The 21,360-nt window shown below is 37.3% G+C and overlaps 2 protein-coding genes across 2 annotated transcripts; both read left to right on the top strand.

Moving 5' to 3' along the window:
• The first annotated feature begins 13,812 nt into the window (after positions 1 to 13,812).
• On the top strand, positions 13,813 to 14,392 carry LOC138890108 (uncharacterized). The gene is made up of 2 exons (XM_070173466.1): positions 13,813 to 13,903; positions 14,016 to 14,392. Exons 1-2 carry the CDS (start codon positions 13,813 to 13,815, stop codon positions 14,390 to 14,392), a joined length of 468 nt encoding a protein of 155 aa, XP_070029567.1.
• Positions 14,393 to 20,649: 6,257 nt separating this feature from the next.
• On the top strand, positions 20,650 to 21,114 carry LOC138890107 (uncharacterized). Its single transcript, XM_070173465.1, has one exon. The coding sequence runs from the start codon at positions 20,650 to 20,652 to the stop codon at positions 21,112 to 21,114; it is 465 nt and encodes a 154-aa protein (XP_070029566.1).
• Positions 21,115 to 21,360: the final 246 nt, after the last annotated feature.

The raw sequence follows: 21,360 nt of genomic DNA, 5'->3' as shown, positions 1-21,360 counted from the left end.
AGGGAGCTAACTCTTCAATGGGAGGCAAGGGTAACAAGCTCTTTGAATTGAGGAAAGCTCAAGGGCTATGTTATAAGTGTGATGAAAAATATCATGTTAGGCATCAGTGTCAATCCAAACAGCTAAATGCTATATCTGCTTTAATTGATCCGACTGAATTGGAACGAAGTGAAGGGACATGAGGTGATGTTAGAGAAGTGGAGGAGATGCCAGAGGAAGAAATTATGGATGAAGCAATTACTCTGAATGCACTTTCAGGTACTGAAGTCCCAAATGCCATCAAGTTGAGAGGAGAGGCTAAAAGGAACAAGATCACTATTTTGTTAGATTCAAGGAGTACCCATAGCTTCTTGGATCTGGAGACTGCTAGGAGGATTGGTGCCAGATTATTGAGGCAGTCCCTATGAGAGTGACTATAGCAAATAGGAACCATATTACAAGCCTATATTCTTGTCCTAGATTCAAATGGAAGATACAAGGGTGGACTTTGAAGATGCTGTGAGGCTTGTTAGATTGGGGGGAAATGATATGATATTAGGTGGTGATTTGATGAAGGGACATAACCCTGTACTGTTGGATTTCATTGAATACAAGGTTTAGGTGACACATAAAGGGAAGAGAATGAAGCTTAAGGGCATCTACGGTCAAGGAGAATTGAAGAGTATGACAGCATTAGGAGTGAGACAACTGTTGAAGAAAGGGTAGGCTATTTGGGCACATCTCTTACACTCTCAGCCCAGGAGATACCAATGACAAAAGAAATACACGCGGAAATTAATGAAGTACTTGCAGACTTCAAGGATGTCTTTGCTGAGCCCAAATCCTTACCACCAAAAAGAAGCCATAATCATCACAGTCCCCTGAAAAGTAATGCAAATCCAGTTAGCCTGAGACCATATAGGTATAACTATTTTCAAAAGAATGAAATTGAAAAACAAGTTATGAAATGTTGACAAGTGGCATAATACAACCAAATCACTCCCCCTTCTCTTCTCCAATATTATTGGTCAAAAAGAAAGATGGTAGTTGGAGATTCTGTATAGATTACAGGGAACTTAACAAACTGACAGTAAAGGATAAATTTCCCATTCCTTTGGTAGATAACTTAATGGATAAATTAATTGGTTCTTGTATATATATACTAAAATTGACCTTAGAGATGGCTATCACCAAATCAGAATGGATGATAAAGACATATACAAAACTGCTTTTAGGATACATTTAGGACACTATGAGTTTAGAGTCATACCTTTTGGCTTGACTAATGCCCCTGCAACCTTTCAGAGCCTCATGAACCACATTTTCAACCCTTTCTCAAAAAATTTGTACTAGTTTCTTAGATGACATTCTAGTATACAGCCCCAACAACCACATTCACATATTACACATCAGAAAAGTTTTAGAAATTTTGAGGAAGGAGCAACTATATGCTAAGCTATCTAAGAGTTCATTTGGACAGAATAAGGTAAAATATTTGGGTCAAATCATTTCAGGGGAGATGAGGGAAGGGGTGGCTACGGATCCTTCAAATATTGAGGCTATGGTTAACTGGCCTAGACCAAAAACTATCAAATACTTAAGGGGTTTCCTAGGACTCACAGGTTATTATAGAAGATTTGTCAAATCTTATGGGGTTATCAGCAAACCCCTGACCAATCTCCTTAAGAAGAACTCCTTCCAGTGGTCAGAGGAAGCATAGATAACCTTTCAGCAACTTAAGTCTGACCATGTCATCAGCCCCAGTTTTGGCCCTAGCTGATTTCATTAAACCTTTCATTGTGGAGATTGATGTCTGCTCCATAGAGATGTAAGCAGTCTTATTACAGGAAGTCAGACCCTTGGCATATTTCAACAAGGTATTATCTTAGAACAATAGGGGATTATCAACCTATGAAAAAGAGTATCTAGTTGTACTAATAACAGTGGATAGATGGGGACACTATTTGATGGGTGGCTACTTTATAATTAGGACAGAACATTAAAGTCTCAAGTGCTTACTGGAGCAAAAGATTACCACTACCCTTTAGCAAAAAGGTCTCACCAAACTCCTTGGACTGGACTATAAAGTCCAGTACAAGAAAGGTACTAAAAACAGAGTTGTTGATGCTCTTTCAAAAAGAGAATAAGAAGAACCTATGCTATATGCCATTACTACTTCTGAACCCACCTGGATGCATGAGGTAATTCAGGGTTATGAACATGACTTTGTGGCTCAACAATTGTTGCTTGAGTTAATTACAGATCCTTCAGACAAATCTGATTACACCCTTCAGCACGACATTATCAAACATGACCAAAAGATATGGATAGGGAGGGGAGCTGGTCTGAGAACTAAGATCTTTGAAGCCCTTCATCAGTTTCCTCTTGGGGGACATTCTGGACAATTGAGAACTTATAAGAGGATCAAAATGGGCTTTTACTGGCCTAACATGAAGACTGACATCTCTAAATGGGTGGCTGAGTGTGATACATGTCAAAGAGTAAAAAATAAAAATGTACATACTCCAGGATTATTACAGCCTCTTCCCGTCCCAGAAATGTCATGGCAGGATATCTCCATGGATTTCATATAAGGTTTACCTTCTTCTAAGCACAAGAATGTGGTATTGGTAGTCATTGATAGATTGACCAAATATGGACACTTCCTAGAATTAAAGCATCATTTTTCAGCTAAGAAAGTAGCTGAGTTATTCTTGTAGGACATCTATAGACTACTTGAGCTTCCTAAGTCAATTGTGACTAATAGAGATGCAGTATTCACCAGCCAATTCTGGCAGCAGCTCTTCAAGTCAATAGGAACCAAACTTAATATGTCTACAACTTATCACCCTCAGTCAGATGGTCAAACTGAACGACTTAATAAATGCTTCGAAACTTATCTGAGGTCTATGATTTTTGCATTTCCTAAGAAATGGATCAAGTGGTTACTCTTAGCAGAGTGGTGGTACAAAACCAACTACCACATCTCACTCAAATCTATACCATTCCAGGCACTATATGGATTTCCACCCCCACAGGTTCCACTAAGATCATTACCCCATTCTACACAACTTGTGGATTCTTACTTGGCTCAAAGTCAACAGATGTTGATGATTCTTAAGGAACACTTAGTCCAGGCCCAAGCCAGGATAAAATTCTATGTAGATTGGAACAGGTCTGACAGAGTTTTAGAGGTGGGAGACTTTGTTTATTTGATATTACAACCCTATAGACAATCATCAGTAGCTGTACAGTGAAATTGTATATTGAGTTCCAAATACTATGGGCCATACAAAGTGCTACAAAAGATTGGATCAGTGGTTTACTGTTTAGAGTTGCCGTCAAGCTCACAAATCCATCTAGTCTTTCATGTCTCTCAACTGAAGAAGAGGGTGGGACCTTTTATTGTACCTCAACAGCAACCTCCTAGCTGTAATGACAGTGGTCGAGTTCTGGTATAAACAGTTGCAATTTTGGACCGTCGTATCATCAAGGCTAATAATGCAGCTCAAGTGAATGTTTTGGTATATTGGGCTAATTTGGGCCCAAATGAAGCAATGTAGGAAGACTGAGGGCTATATAAAGAGTCGCTTTCCTGACTTTATCGCTCAATCTTGACCTTGAGGACAAGGTCAGTGTTGATCGGTGAGGTATTGTAAGGTTTGGAGTTGGTCAGTAGCTGAAATTGGAAATAGGGTATGAATTAGGAAAGAATGTGAAAGAGAAATAGGGTTATGAATTAGGAAAGAAGAGTATAAGTAATAAGGGACATGTGGCAAGAGGATGAGCGATGGATAAGTACATGTGGAGATTAGTAATTGTAGCTGAAATAATAAAATGAACGGGGGAGATTACAAGGGAGCTGGGTTGATCAGAGGCTCAGATTAAAGAACAGCCCAACTAAATAGTTAGTTGGGCTAGTCCACTAATCAGTTTTGAGCCAGTATTTTTCTTAACCGAATTCTCACCCCCTCTCTTCTCTCTCTTCATTTCTCATTTCTGCCATTCTTCTTCTTCCTCTTTTTAAATTCTTAATTTCTCTTTCAGGTTTTATCCACCATTGCAACTGATCAACAAGCTCAATAAGTATTTTAAGTCAATTGTTGCAACTCAATTCTATTTGATTGTAATAGAATTTTTCGATTGAATTCAATAAAAATACTGTTTGGGCTCGATTCTACTTTTTAATTACTAGTACATTACATGCTATCATCTACAAGAAAGAACATTTTGTTAAAGGATAAAGATCATTATCATCTACAAGAAATTATTCATATATTTTGTTAGATTCAAGGAGCACCCATAGCTTCTTGGATCTGGAGATTTCTAGGAGGATATGGTGCCAAATTATTGAGGCAGTCCCTATGAGAGTGATGTAGCAAATGGGAACCATATTACAAGCCTACATTCTTGTCCTATATTCAAATGGAAGATACATGGGTGGAGTTTGAAGATGCTTTGAGGATCGCTAGATTGAGGGGAAATGATATGATATTGGGTGGTGATTTAATGAAAGGACATAACCCTGTATTATTGGATTTCATTGAGTACAAGGTTCAGGTCACTTAAAGGGAAGAGAATGGAGCTTAAGGGCATCTACAATCAAGGAGAATTGAAGAATATGACAGCAGTGGGAGTGAGAAAACTGTTCAAGAAAGGGCAGGCTATTTGGGCACATCTCTTCACACTCTCAGCCCAGGAGATACCAATGACAGAAGAAATACCCGCAGAAATTAATGAAGTACTTGCAGACTTCAAGGATGTCTTTGCTGAGCCCAAATCCTTACCACCAAAAAGAGGCCATGATCATCACAATCCCCTGAAAAGTAATGCAAATCCAATCAGCATGAGACATACAACTATAACTATTTTCAAAAGAATGAAATTGAAAAACAAGTTATGAAATGTTGACTAGTGGCATAATACAACCAAATCAGTCCCCCTTCTTTTCTCCAGTATTATTGGTCAAAAAGAAAGTTGGTAGTTGGAGATTCTGTATAGATTACAGGGAACTTAACAAACTGACAGTGAAGGATAAATTTCCCATTCCTTTGGTAGATAACTTAATGGATGAATTAAGTGGTTCTTGTATATATACTAAAATTGACCTTAGAGCTGGCTATCACCAAATCAGAATGGATGATAAAGACATATACAAAACTGCTTTTAGGATATATTTGGGACATTATGAGTTTAGAGTCATATCTTTTGGCTTGACTAATACCCCTGCAAACTTTCAGAGTCTCATGAACCACATTTTCAACCCTTTCTCAAAAAATTTGTACTAGTTTCTTAGATGACATTCTAGTATACAGCCCCAACAACCACATTCACATATTACACCTCAGAAAAGTTTTAGAAATTTTGAGGAAGGAGCAACTATATGCTAAGCTATCTAAGAGTTCATTTGGACAGAATAAGGTAGAATATTTGGGTCACATCATTTCGGGGGGGGGGAGGGGTGGCTACTGATCCTTCAAAAAATGAGGCTATGGTTAACTGGCCTAGACCAAAAACTATCAAATACTTAAGGGGTTTCCTAGGACTCACTTGTTATTATAGGAGATTTGTCAGATCTTATGGGGTTATCAGCAGACCCCTGACCAATATCCTTAAGAAGAACTCCTTCCAGTGGTCAGAGGAAGCATAGACAACCTTTCAGCAACTTAAGTCAGCCATGTCATCAGCACCAATTTTGGCCCTAGTTGACTTCACCAAACCATTCATTGTGGAGATTGATGTTTGCTCCACAGGGATGGGAGCAGTCTTATTACAGGATGTCAGACCCTTGACATATTTCTGCAAGGCATTATGTCAGAACAACATGGGATTGTCAACCTATGAAAAAGAGTATCTAGTTGTACTAACAACAGTGGATAGATGGAGACACCATTTGATAGGGGGACACTTTATAATCAGGACAAATCATCAAAATCTAAAGTACTTACTGGAGCAAAAGATTACCACTACCCTTTAGCAAAAAGGCCTCACCAAACTCCTTGGACTGGACTATAAAGTCCAGTACAAGAAATGTACTGAAAATAGAGTTGTTGTCGCTCTTTCAAAAAGAGAATAAGAAGAACATATGCTATATGCCATTACTACTTCTGAAACCACCTGGATACAGGAGGTAATTCAGGGTTATGAACATGACCATGTGGCTCAACAATTGTTGCTCGAGCTAATTACAGATTCTTCAGGCAAATCTGATTACACCCTTTAGCAGGGCATTATCAAACATGACCAAAAGGTATGGATAGGGAGGGGAGCTGGTCTGAGAACTAAGATCTTTGAAGCCTTTCATGAGTCTCCTCTTAGGGGATATTCTGGGCAATTGGGAACTTATAAGAGGATCAAAATGGGCTTTTACTGGCCTAACATAAAGACTGACATCTCTAAATTGGGTGGCTGAGCGTGATACATGTCAAAGAGTAAAAATTGAAAATGTACATTCTCCGGGATTATTACAGACTCTTCCCATCCCAGAAATGCCATGCCAGGATATCTCCATGGATTTCATAGAAGGTTTACCTTCTTCTGAGCACAAGAATGTGGTATTGGTAGTCATTGATAGATTGACCAAATATGGACACTTCCTAGCATTAAAGCATCATTTTTCAGCTAAGGAAGTAGTAGAGTTATTCTTATAGGACATCTATAGACTACTTGGGCTTCTTAAGTCAATTGTGGCTGATAGAGATGCAGTATTCACCAGCAAATTCTGGCATTAGCTCTTCAAGTCAATGGGAATCAAGCTTAATATGTCTACAACTTATCACCCTCAGTTAGATGGTCAAACTGAACGACTTAATAGATGCTTGGAAACTTATCTGAGGTCTATGGTTTTTGCATGTCCTAAGAAATGGATCAAGTGGTTACTCTTAGCAGAGTGGTGGTACAACACCAACTACCACAACTCACTCAAATCTACACCATTCCAGGCATTATATGGATTTCCACCCCCACAGGTTCCACTGGGATCATTACCCCACTCTACAATGTTACATACAGTAAGTTTAACAACCTTGACACCATTATATATATATATGTGGGATCTATTGAGTGGAATATTTTTTTTGTCTTAATTTATTAATTATGCACATAATATTTCCATATTAACATTTAAGTGCAAAGATGGGATCTCATCCCAATGGTGGTAACTTCCTAATATGAAAATATTCATGTGTCACACATTTTTAAAAAATAAATAAATAAATTGACGTCAAACCTCTAACCATGCAAACAATCCTCATGATATACTATTACACCTTAATTTTACTTTACAATATTTATGAAAAGTGAATTTTAAAGTTAATTGAAATTTTATCTCAATTAAGTGATTTTTCAACAACAAAAGTTATTAATTAATAAATACTTATGAAACCAGTAAAAATTCTCAGTCTTGAAAAAAAAATATGATTTTATATAGTTATTAATATTATTACTTTCAAATATGTTTTAAAAGTATACACATAATATGAGAAACGTTAATGAGATTTGCTTCATTATAAATTATTATGAATTATTATTTTTTTCACAAAAAAGACGATTATCTTTTTTTTACCATTTTAAAAATTAAGTAGACAAAATTTATACTCTTTATATGAGATTAAGAAAATTATAAGTTGAGAATATATATATATATATATATATATATATATATATATATATATATATATATATATATATTACATACATATTTTAATAAAATAATAGTGTATGAATTTATTTTACATGGTACCATATGACCGTAATAGTACGGTGTATAAAGTATATTAAAAATAAATAAAATTTTAAGAAATTTGAGATAATTCTTAATTATACGAGATAAATCGGTAATTATCTAAAATGGTTGGGATAAGACGCTACGTGGCAGCAAGCCACCCATAAAATTGTGACTCACGCACTCATTAACATATATGGCATGGTAAAAATGGAATTTCTTGTGACTGTAGAAGACTTCTCAAATTGAAAACCTGATATTTATGTCATTGACTAAGAACGATCCAAAATGGAAACTCCTGTCACAAAATTCTTCCTCCATATCTTGTCATGTAGCTGATCTCTCTTCCAAACAAGCTCAGATAATGAGGCTCAGCTTGAAGCCATCTTAAATTGTCTAAATCCATTTCGACAAGGTTTAAATAGAAATTCAAAGAACATCTATGACTACTACTTGTTGTGGTGGAGAAATACATAAATCGGGAAAAATTAAGTTTATGTATGGAATTCATTATAAGATGACACATCATGACACGTGGACCAGTCAAAGAAGAATAAGTGATGAAAAATAATCAAAGAAGGCACGAGCTTCAACAGGTACGGACAGATGTTTAGAGAAAAAGCAAGGAAGATAGATACTTGAGCCTTTTTATGATGGGATGGAATGAATCTGATAGTAAATAAGGTATAGATACGTACTATGAGCATTAAATATAGAAAACGTTAAGGAATCTGTATTGAATCAAATATGATTGCTGATTATAACGTTATATTAAATGTCATTAAATGCCATTCATAGACAATAATGGCTCAATTATGGTAGAAACAAAACGTATTACCTTGAAATAGTTATAAAAAGAGAAGACTGGTCATTTGTAAGGATACGAAATATCATCGGAATATACTAATTTACTTTGCTTTCTTCTGTTCATCTTATTATTATCAAAATCAATTTCCTTTATTCATTTTATTTTTTGATTATCAGTAACTCGAGTTCTTCTAAAATAAAGCTTTGACGAAAATTCATATTTTTGGTTAAACAAATTGGTTCTGTTACCGTGAATCTGATAATAGTTTACCTTCTTAATCAATTTTTTCATCAAAAAACTTACCATGTCGAATAACAACGACAACAACCAAGAAGATCCTCAACATCAGGAGAATGATGCGGGTGATAGGACTCCACTTCCCTCACCGCGTGCTTCACAATGTCAGTCACGAGAAGGAACTTCAGATGGCTCTGAAACAAATAATGGGGTTGCAAACTAAAATGGATTCGAGGAAAATCTAAATGCTGGAGTTGCAAACGAACAAGCACTCGATGATGCCTTAAAAAATCTCATTGCTCAACAAGTTAGCAATGTTCTCCGAGCTTTTACCAGCCAATTGCCAATTGCACTACCAACACCGACTCCGAATCAGAATACTTTGGAAAACCCACGTTCTGGGCTCGTTAACTCAGGCACTGGTGGAACTCCAAGCGAATCTCGCGATGGCGAACCAGGTTACATAGTTAATTCTGATTTACAAAATTTTGTTCTAGCCTTGCAGAAGCAGCTCAAGGATCAAAGCGATCGCATAGAGCAAATACCTGGAGTGTCGCCCGTAATCAAAGGAATAAACATGGATAAGTACTCACAACAACCATGGAAGCCTAGTGCTGCTTCGGTGTCGATCCCAAAAAAGTTCAAAATGCCTGATATTCCAAAGTATGATGGCACAACTGATTCACGAGACCACGTGACTGCATTCACAACTGGTGTGAAAGGCAACGATTTAACCAAACAAGAAATTGAATCAGTGTTGGTCAAGAAATTCGGTGAAACACTCACCAAGAGAGCAATAACATGGTATTCCCTTTTACCTAAAATTCTATAAATTCTTTTGCTGAGCTTGCAGATTCCTTTATCAAAGCATATTTGGGAGCTCAAAAAGTTGAAAAAAAAATGGAAGATATTTTCAAAATCAAGCAAGGAGATTCAGAGCTGCTTAGAGAGTTCGTGGATAGGTTCCAGTGTGAAAGAAAGACGTTACCATGCGTACTTGATAACTGGGCAGCTATGCCTTTGCCAGTAATTTGAATGAGAAAAGCTTAGAAGCTATGAGATGACTCAAGGAAAGTCTGCGTGAATTTCCAGCAACAACCTGAAATGATGTTTATAACAGATACAACACGAAGCTGAGGATAGAAGAAGACATTATCTCCCGATCTCAGAAAGAGGAAAAGGTAAGTTCGAGACATTTAGAAACCGAAAAAAAATCTAGTAAAAGTAGATACGAACCATATATGGGCCCAACAGGAAAAGACTCACGATCAAAGTAGGATAATTCAAGGTACGATCACAGATCGAGAAATAGAGAGTCGGGTTCATCATCAAGGTTTGGAAAAGATCGAAACACATGAGAAACCCGAGATGATGATAGAACTTGAAGGCAAGATTCGGTGGTTATAATTTTAATGTCAACACTTCAGAGTTAGTAGCGGTATTACGAGGCATGGGAGATAAGATACGGTGGCCAAAATAAATGAGATCGAATCCAAACAGGCGCAATCCTGATCACTAGTGCGAATTTCACAACGCATAGTCATAAAACGGCAAATTGTAGATTATTACAAGGTGAAGTTGACCATCTATTAAAGCAAGGGTATCTCACCGAATTATTTAGTGAGAAAGGTAAGCAAGCATACATGAAGAATAGGCAGGAGCCCCCTAAACCTCCTTCTCCAAAAAGGACCATCAATGTTATAAGCGGGGGCGAGGAAATCAATGGCGTGACGTATACCGCAACTAATAAGGTCTCTAAAGTTACAATCACCCACGAGAAGTGGATCTGACATGTGTTGGAGGAAGAAAGTATTACATTTGATGATGCAGATGCGGATGGCGTGTTAACTCTACATAACGATGCACTGGTAATATCTCTATTTGTACATGATACTAATATGAAACAAGTTTTGATTGATCCAGGTAGTTCCGTGAACATTATTCTGTTAAGAGTACTAAACGAGATGCAAGCTAAAAATAAACTAGTACCAAAGGCGCATACTTTGTCTAGATTCGACAATTCAAGCGTTGTGACGAAAGGGGAGGTAACACTTACTACATTCGCAGAAGGGATTGCCAAAGATACAAAATTTCAGGTGGTAGAGATGGAAATGGCTTACAATATGATTCTCGAGAGACCGTGGATCCACGAGATGGATGTCGTTCCGTCTACCTTACATCAAGTTATTAAATTTTCATCACCATGGGGAATATGTCAAATTCGTGAGGATCAACATACATCCAGGAACATCAACTTCATAGCAGATTCAAATACGAGAAACGAAGAAAAATAGCAGTTACAGAATCCAGTTGAGGATTCCACAACACAAGACTCAACTGAACAAGGACGAACAGATGTGGACTCAAGGTCCGATTCCATTCAAGAACCAGAGGAAAATAAAAATATCAAAACAATGATTGAAGAACTGGAGGCTGTAGAGTTATTTACACAATGGCCTGAAAGGAAAGTCTATGTTGGGGACAACCTAAGCCACGACACGAAAGGTAAGTTGATTGAATTTTTAAAAACTAACGTGGATTATTTTGCCTGGTCCTATTATGATATGACAGGAATACCACCGAAAGTAATGACCCACAAGTCAAATGAAGACCAATAATATCCACCCGTCAAACAAAAGAAGAGAAAGCAAAGGACTTTCAAAAATGAGATGATTCAAGATGAGGTTCAAAAACTATTAAAAATTGGTCTATCCATGAGGTAAAGTATCCTAATTGGTTAGCCAATACGGTTGTAGTACCGAAAAAGAATGGTAAATGGCGAGTTTGTGTAGATTACACAGACCTTAACAAAGCTTGTTCTAAAGATTCATTTCCATTACCACCTATAGATCAACTGATTGATGCTACTGCAGGGTATGAGTTGTTAAGCTTTTTAGATGCATATTCAGGATATAACCAGATCAAAATGGATCCCCTAGATGAAGAAAAAACTTCATTTATAACTGACAGGGGGACTTACTGTTATAAAGTAATGCCCTTTGGTCTCAAAAACGCTGGTGCAACGTTTCAAAGATTGGTAACTAAAATGTTCCAAGAACATTTAGAGAAAACTATGGAGGTCTGCATAGATGATATGCTCATTAAAACTCAACATTCATGGGATCATATATCGCACTTGTCTGATACGTTTCAAATCTTACAAAAATTCAATATGAAGCTAAATCCCGAGAAATGTGCAGTCGGCGTTTCGTCAAGTAAGTTTTTGGGTTTTCTTATTTCTAACCGTGGTATTGAAGTAAATCTCGTGCAGATTAAAGCCATTGAAGAAATTTCTGACATGCTTACAAGTAAAAAAGAAGTGCAGAGATTGACAGGAAGAATTGCAGCCTTGGGGAGATTTATTTCCATGTCATCAGAAAAATGTTTTAAATACTTTTCAGCTCCTAAAAAGCAAGATCAGTTCAAATGGACTGAGGAGTGTCAACAAGCACTCAAAAACTTGAAGACATACCTATCAAATCCGTCGTTGCTCGCAAAACCGAAGGTTGGGGAAAGGTTGCTCATTTATCTGGCTGTATCAGAAGTAACGGTGAGTGCTGTTTTAGTTCGTGAAGACCAAGGTAAACAGTCTTCGATATATTATGTTAGCAAATCATTGTTAGATGCGGAGATGCGGTATCCTTAATTAGAAAAGCTTGCACTCGCATTAATCATGGCATCTAGAAAACTAAGGCCTTATTTTCAATGCCACCCTATTTCCGTAGTAACTGCTTATCCATTGCGCAATATATTGCACAAACATGAGTTGTTAGGTAGGTTAGCTAAATGGGCTATAGAATTAAGTGAATATAACATCATATACCAGCCTAGAACCGCTATAAAATCTCAGGTATTAGTAGATTTTTTGGCTGATTTTAGCCAAGGAATGCAGTTAGAAGCAGAAAAGGAATTACAGGTGTTCAACGGGTCTAATCCAGGAATTTGGACCTTATTACTGATGGCTCATCTGAAGGGGGCAGGCTTAGGAATTATTTTGGTACCACCTACGGGTGAAACCATTCGACAAACCATAAAATGTCATTCTATAACTAACAATGAGGCAGAATATGAAGTTGTGATTGCAGGTTTAGAACTAGCATGTGAACTCGGCATTAATCAGATTGTAATCAAAAGCGATTCGCAGCTTATAGTTAACCAAATGTTGGGGACTTATACAGCTAGGGAGGCACGAATGCAGTAGTACTTAGAGAAGGTACGGGATTTAATTAGGCAATTTCAAACCTGGAAAGCACGCAGATACCAAGAGATGAAAATGTCGAGGCAGATGCCCTAGCCAATCTTGCATCTGCGGCAGACGTGGCAAGCAATGAAAATGCCTCCGTAATTCATTTGTTTCACTAAGTACTCGATCCAGAAAAAATGAGGTAAATTTCAATAACTTAACCTAGGATTGGAGGAACGAGATTGTTGTTTTTTTGCAGTATGGTACTATCCCTGAAGACAAGAAAAAAGATCACGCACTTCGAAAAAAGGCTGCTCGATATTGTTTAAAGCAAGGCAATCTTTATCGAAAAATATTCGGTGGTCCCTTAGAAAGATGCCTCGGTCCTTCTCAAACAGAATATGTAATGAGAGTGATACACGAGGGGCATTGTGGAAATCACGCAAGAGGGAGATCGTTGGTAAGAACCATGATTAGAGTAGGTTATTATTGGCCTAAAATGGAAGAGGAAGCGGAGAATTTCGTGGCTAAATGTGATAAATGCCAAAGATACGGTAATAACATGCATAGACCTACGGAGTTGCTACATCCGGTCATCGCACCGTGGCCTTTTATGAAATGAGGGATAGATATCGTGGGTCCACTACGACAAGCCAAAGGACAGGTAAAATTCTTGCTTGTACTCACTGACTACTTCACTAAATGGGTAGAAGCAGGAGCATTTAAGCAGGTGCGAGAAAAAGAAGTTAGAGATTTCATTTGGAGAAATATCATATGTCAATTCGGGGTCCAAAGGAAATTGTGTGTGATAATGGCCCGTAATTCATAGGCGCACAAATCACAGAATTTTTTCAAAGTTGGCAGATCAAGAAGATTACATCCATGCCTTATCATCCGGTGGGTAATAGACAAGCAAAATCAACAACTAAAGTCATTGTCAACAATTTGAAGAAACGATTGGAAGAATCTAAAGGTAATTGGCCAGAATTATTACCTGGTTTAATGGGCGTACCGCACAAAAACAAAAACAAGCACGGGCGAAACACCGTTCTCATTGGTATATGGAGCTGAAGCTTTAATTCCAGTTGAAATAGGGGAGCTAAGCACGAGGTACACGCAAGCATCAGAAGAATCCAATGAAGAAGAAATGCACATAAACCTTGATTTACTTGAAGGAAAAAGGGAAGCTGCACTAATAAGAATGGCAGCACAAAAGCAATTCATGGAACGATACTACAATCAAAAAGTACGACTAAGATACTTCAAGATTGGGGACTTCGTACTCAAGAAAGTTTTTCAATCCACGAAGGCGGCCAATGCGGGTAAATTAAGTCCAACCTGGAAAGGACCCTACAAGATTCATGGTATTGCAGGGAAAGGAGCATACGAGCTAGAAACAATGGATGGAAAGATATTACCTTCACATTGGAATGTCGTTCACCTGAAGATATGCTATTTCTAAGGAGTGCCCACGGTCAGGTATCTTCATTTTAAAATTCTATTTTTTGAATTATTAAAATTTTACTAACGATTTTAGATGATAGGCAAAAAACTAGCCCGTACTAAATAATGAATCATGACCCGCAAGGCACGTGGAATAAATTAAAATTCCCGGTCTAGGGTTACACTTATTCTGATAGAAATTGATACGGCTTAAGCAGTCTTCATCTTTAATCGTACCTCCGAGTCTCATGTGTTTTATTCCTTTATAGGAAGAGGACCAAATAAGAGGAGTAATCAAGTGCTCGAGACTTCATACTTCAAAGCTCAAATACTTGGGGGACTGTATAATATACATAGACATATGTATAAAGAAGGCAAAGAAGATTGGAGAATAATCAAAGTTCAAGCATGAAAAGTTTACTCATTGAATGAGTCAAGTGCAGAGCAAAGGCCAATGAAAGTCACGAGCTAAGGCCAAAGCAAAACCTTATCATAGTTAGGTTTAAGGCAATGTACTGAAACGGGTTATAAATAGAAACCTTGTGTTTTTGAAATTTTTTGAAATCTGTTGTAAAAACAGTTACGAAAAAGTTATAGAAGTTATTTAAATACATGTAAAGTGTTATTTAAAACTTGGCAAAGTTCAAATAAAAACTTGTCAAAGTTATTTCAAGAAACATGTGTATTCCTATTTCTTTTGTCGTATATTAACACCATTATGAAGTTGAGACGTCTTCTTCATTAAGTGTTGAATATAAAAGGGCCCTTTTTTATAAAATTCATGATTGATTTAAGCATTCATGGAGTTAAAAAAATATTTTGCAAAATAAAAAGTGCAATCTATTGAATAAGTCCTTCAAATATAAAGGCAAGAATGAGCAAAACATAAGTTCAAAAGTAACTACAAAAACTTCTTATTATTAAAAAGTTTAGACTAAGTATGAACTTAGTCATAAACTAATAGTTACTTAGACAAAATGCCCCGAAAAAGGTCTGGGGACTTAATGTTTTCAAAACCCTCAAAAAGGACCAAGGGTTGTAACCATATTCCACCAAAGAAAAAAGGAAAAAAAAGAGTCACACTTCATTAACTTGTTACTGAGGAGTTGAAGAAGGAACCAAAGCAGGGTCATCGGCAGCAGCAGGCTCAACTTGACTTGAAGGAATTGGAATACCCATATCATCTTCAACATTTCCAGAAGCTTCAGCCATGGGAGAAGGAAAGTCTTGGCTCTGCTGAGTCTTTTCAATAGTCTCTTTGATTTTGGCTAACTCAACTTCCAAGTTAAATTCTCTTAGCTAACTTACACAAGGGTATCATGGCGAGTATTCAAAAATGCCCAACTCACTTAAATTGCGATTTTGTCTTCAAGAATCTCGTAATCTCTTTCCCAGTCAGCAATTTCATTTTTAAGCTTCTCATTCTCAACTAAGGCAGAATCATAAGAAGTTTGAAGAGAAGCATGTGAACTTTCCAAGGAACGAACTTTATCAGAAGATTCCCGGAGGTCTTATTGAGTTTGGGTCAGAGTCTGCACGAGTTCACCGGCATACACTTCTTTCTCACTTTAGAGAGCCTTTAACTCTCTGATCTCTTCACTAGCCTTGGAAAGTTGATCAGAAAAAGAGGTTTCGAGAAGATTTTTTGTCCTTACCAGCTTGATTTGAGGAAGCCTTTTTAACCACCAACTCTGAAGTTAAAACCCTTACCTGCTGCTCTAAGGTACATTTGCTCTCTCCTAATATTTCCATGTCGATCTGAAGACTTTCATACTATTCCTTCCAATTGTCCACTTCCACTTGGTAATCATGCATTAATTGCTCTGAGAGGGAAACCATCTTCATCATCTCCGTACCAATTAGATTGATCTAAAAAAAGGGAAGAAAGAGGAAAGAAAAAGTGAGAACCCTAAAAATAGAAAAAGGGCAAATAAAAGTTTGAAAAAGTTACCTTTAAAGAAGATTGTACTATATCGTTCATCAAGGTCAAAGAACTATGGCTATCAAGCTTAGCTCTCTCAACTGGACCAATCAAAGGTTTCAACCATACGTCAGCTCGACCTGATTTCCTCAAAAGGTTACCCTCAGCAGGAACTTCGATGGTAACTTGCCTCAAAGCTTCACCTCTGCTCGAGGAACCAACCTTAGTGTAATGGACAGTTGAAGGAGGAATAGTTGAGGGAGGGACTGTAGAAAGAGTAAAATAGCTTAGGGAGTCATCTGGGGAGGAGCAGCAACGGTAACAGTCACGACTGGCAAAGAGGGTATCAAAGGAACGGTGTAGAAAAAGAAGCAAGGGGTGCTTCATTAGAAATTGGCCCTAAACTTTCACTACCAAACCCGCGGGCAAAAAGCTGTTCAACAGAATCATGAGCAGCAGCGGGAGTATCATCATCAGAAATCACCAACAAAGCTTCAACAGGCTCGGTGGAAGGAATAGAATGAGGGGGAGATGCTTCATCATCTGAAATAATTCTTCTTCTAGCCCTTGGCCTTTTTATTAGAGAACCCCCGTCTTGTTCTTCTTCCTCCCCAGAGTCTTGGTCGACAGTATCTCTTTCCTTTTTGATGAAGAACCCAAAATTATCTCTTGGGCCCTATCTAAAGAAATTCTAGAAGTTGCGACGGCCTCAGCACTTACGCCTCGAATGGGAAATCCTGACAAAAAGAAGGATCAAAATAATTTTTGAAGAAAACAATAAGTAAGGTAGGAAAAGAAAAAAAAACTCTTACCGTGAGTTTTCACTTTCCAATCAAATCGATGAGAGAGATTTTTCAAAGACCTACCGTCCATTTGAGCGGTACGTAATAACCTTTCTACCCAACTACGGAAATTGGGAATCTCATCGATAATTCCCATGGTTGCTAAAAAGAAAAGGAAGGAAATTAAAATGGCGATCATCAGAATCAAAAAAAAAGGTACGAGAAAGTTTAAAAAAACTCACGTGCAAAATTCCACTTCTCGGGAAAGGGAACATTTCCATCACCCACTAAACCAACAGTGGGGGCAGCAACAAATCTGGCGTACTAGCCACAATCTTTATCATCTTCTGGGTTGACTAGAACTCTTTTACTTCTTGCTACTAAAGTAAAGATTCATTGGCGAAAGAGCTTGGGAAAAAAAGGTGGATTAAATGAGAGAAAGTAAATGGAACACTAGCCATGTTGGTCAAGTGCCTCAAACAGGCGGCAAACCTCCACACAATAGGGCCAATTTGTCTTAAGCAAACATCAAAAAAATGATAGAATTCAAGTATAATAGGGTCGATAGCAGGCTTAAAACCCAACGTGAAAGGGTAAGTGTAAACGCAAGAAAACCCAGTTAAATAGGAGGTGATTCTTTGGTTCGCATTAGGGATTATAATGGGAAAGTCATGGCTCCAAGGGCAATCTCTACGAACTATTGAAATCAGACCTTCAGTGATTTGAGTCGGGTAGATATCAACACGATCTAATGAAGACAGTTGATTTCTAAGGGATTCTCTATCATTGTAGAAAGATAGTTCCGCAGGAACAATTTCATCCGCTAAAGGTTCACAAAGAGGTTCAGTGGGTTCTTTACTTCTAGATGAAGACCTTTGAGAAAGAGAACCTCTGGTTCTAGATGTAGGAGTAGAACTCGATGAAGGAACAGAGGAAACTCGTAATGAAGAAGACCCTAAACTATGAAGCCTTCCTCCTCTCATACTTCTAATAGGAGCAAGAGAAAGGTTGTCAACAATGGAGACTCTCCGAGGGTTAGGGTTTGAAGAAGACATAATAGTACGAGGAAGAAGAAACTTTGAATTGAATATTCTGAACTTTTGTGAAAAAGACAAAGGTAAAAAGTTAAATTTATAATCAGAAGCAACCGTCAAAGGAAAATGTGCAATGATGGAAACGTCATAAGGAGAACTATCGCCTCGTAATTGGTGAAACCATAAAAAAGCCTTAAAAGGCGCTGAAAGGTTGTCGAGCCAATCAGAAAATGCCACGTGTCATGGACATTAAATGGAAGAGATAGATGAAGTATCAGTTCTAGAGAAGAATTAATGGCGACAAATATTCCCGCTTTAATGAGGTCCACTATTCTATTGATGAATAAATGGCAAGTGGGGGGACTATTTGTATTGAGAAAAATTAAGTTTATGTATGGAATTCATTATAAGATGACACGTCATGACACGTGGACCAGTCAAAGAAGAATAAGTGATAAAAAATAATCAAAGAAGGCATGAGCTTCAACAGACACGGGCAGATGTTCAAAGAAAAAGCAAGGAAGATAGATACTTGAGCCTTTTTATGATAGAAGGGAATGAATCTGATAGTAAATAAGGTATAGATACGTACTATTGGGCATTAAATACAGAAAACGTTAAAGAATCTGTATTGAATCAAATATGATTGCTGATTATAATGTTATATTAAATGTCATTAAATGCCATTCATAGACAATAATGGCTCAGTTATGGTAGAAACGAAACATATTACCTTGAAATAGCTATAAAAGGAGAAGACTGATCATTTGTAAATATACAAAATATCATCGGAATATACTGATTTATTTTGCTTTCTTCTGTTCATCTTATTATTATCAAAATCAATTTCCTTTATTCATTTTATTTTTTAATTATCAGTAACCCGAGTTCTTCTAAAATAAAGCTTTGACCGAAATTTATATTTTTGGTTAAACAAAACCTCCAGTTAGGAATTCTTTCTCTTTCCCTTTTAACCATTTTAAAAGGTGTGGAAAAGCAAAGGAGTATATACTAAACGGAAAGCTTGTATATTTTCCTTTTATACAAGTCATAATAAATGTGCCCAACCAACATAAGCGTAAATATAAATATTTTGTCATGCAACTATGGTGGTCCTACGAATCTTGCCTCAACCACTTTATTGGATCAATAAAGCGATAATGAATTTCAAAGTGACAGAATCGGCTCAGGTATGTTAAGGTTATTCCTCCTTCCTTTTTGGCATGATCTAAATGGAACACGAGTAAATACACAACTTCTATAAATTACTCTATTAGTAGAAATGCTAGAGATGCTTGATTCTTGATTTCCCATAAGTGTTATTATTCTATCGTCTGTTCATGAGTCTCAGAAAATACGTAAGTTGATAAAGTTTACTTCATGATATTACTCGAAGGCATAATGCTCTTATGATATTCCAAGAGATTTATTGACGTACTTCTCATGTATTTCATTTATGTGCATTGACTTATGACCAGATGACGTTATATACGCGTACATATGTATATGAAATATGAGAAAAGGTTACGGCATTATATATGCATCACCACCTGATCAGCTGGTATACGTTGATGATTTTGCCCACAGTGGCACCAGATGGCATTATATATGCGTATATATGTATATGCGTATATATGTATATATATATATATATATATATATATATATATATATATATATATATATATATATATATATGGGAAAAAGGTTACGGCGTTATATACGCACCACCACCTGATCAGCTGGTATACGTTGATGATTTTGCCCATAGTGACTGAGATAATATGATGGGATGCCCTCGGAGGCTTGATGATATTATGTACGTACAGACCTATGCATTACATGACATTTACAGACATATGCATGACATTATAAATATTTCACGATTTACAGAGCTATCCAGACTTACAGGTTGAGTCCTTTACTCCATGTTCCTTCCATGTCCTTTATATACTTATTTACATGCCTTACATACTCAGTATATTATTTGTACTGATGTCCTTTTATTGGGGACACTGCATTCATGCCTGCAGGTATAAATTATTAGTTTGACGAGCCCTCATAGTAGACAAGATTAGCATTCAGCGAAGGATCGGTAAAACTCCACCTCATTCGGGGTGCAGTCGAGTTTATAAGTCATCATGTTAGAGTATTCTATACAAACTTATGGGTAGGCCGGTACCCTGTCCTATTTGATATCAAATAATCTTAGAGGCTTTGTAGAGAGAGGTTCATTTTGTACAGTATGTCAGAGGCTTTGACGGCTCATATGTATTCATATTTTAAGAACAATAGTTTATTGATCAGTGTTGCCCACTTATAGTTATACATTACGAGTTGTGGCCATGTTGGCCCATGATAGTTACAAAGAAAAAAAAAGAGTTGCAGAGTGGTTCGCTCGGGCCAATGCGGCACCGAGTGCTAGCCACGCCTCCCAAGGTTTGGGGCATGACATACACAACCTGTGGATTCTTACTTGGCTCAAAGTCAACAGATATTGATGATTCTTAAGGAACACTTAGTCCAGGCCCAAGCCAGGATGAAATTCTATGCAGATAGGAACAGGTCTGACAGAGTTTTAGAGGTGGGAGACTTAGTTTATTTGAAATTACAACCCTATAGACAGTCATCAGTAGCTGTACGGAGAAATCTTAAATTGAGTTCCAAATACTATGGGCCATACAAAGTGTTACAAAAGATTGGATCAGTGGCTTACTATTTGGAGTTTCCGTTAAGATCACAAATCCATCCAATCTTTCATGTCTCTAAACTGAAGAAGAGTGTGGGACCTTTTATTGTACCTCAGCAGCAACCTTCTAGCTGTAATGACAATGGTCGTGTTCTGGTACAACCAGTTGCAATTTTGGACCGTCGTATCGTCAAGGCTAATAATGCAGCTCAAGTGAATATTTTGGTACAATGGGCTAATTTGGGCCCAGATGAACGTGGGAAGACTGGGGACTATATAAAGAGTCAATTTTCTGATTGTATCGCTCAATCTTGACCTTGAGGACAAGGTCAATGTTGATTGGGGAGGTATTGTAAGGTTTGAAGTTGGTCGGTAGCTTAAATTAGAAATAAGGTATGAATTAGAAAAGAACGGGAAAGGGAAATAGGGTTATGAATTAGGAAAAAAGAGTATAAGTAATAAGGGACACGTGGCAAGAGGAGGAGCGTTGGATAAGTGCAGGTGAAGGTTAGTAATTGTAGCTGATATAATAAAATAAATGGTAGAGATTACAAGGGAGCT

Source organism: Nicotiana sylvestris, chromosome 4 (assembly GCF_000393655.2).
Source record: "Nicotiana sylvestris chromosome 4, ASM39365v2, whole genome shotgun sequence".
NCBI classification, from domain to species: domain Eukaryota; kingdom Viridiplantae; phylum Streptophyta; class Magnoliopsida; order Solanales; family Solanaceae; genus Nicotiana; species Nicotiana sylvestris.
This window is presented reverse-complemented; position numbering and strand designations above follow the sequence as displayed.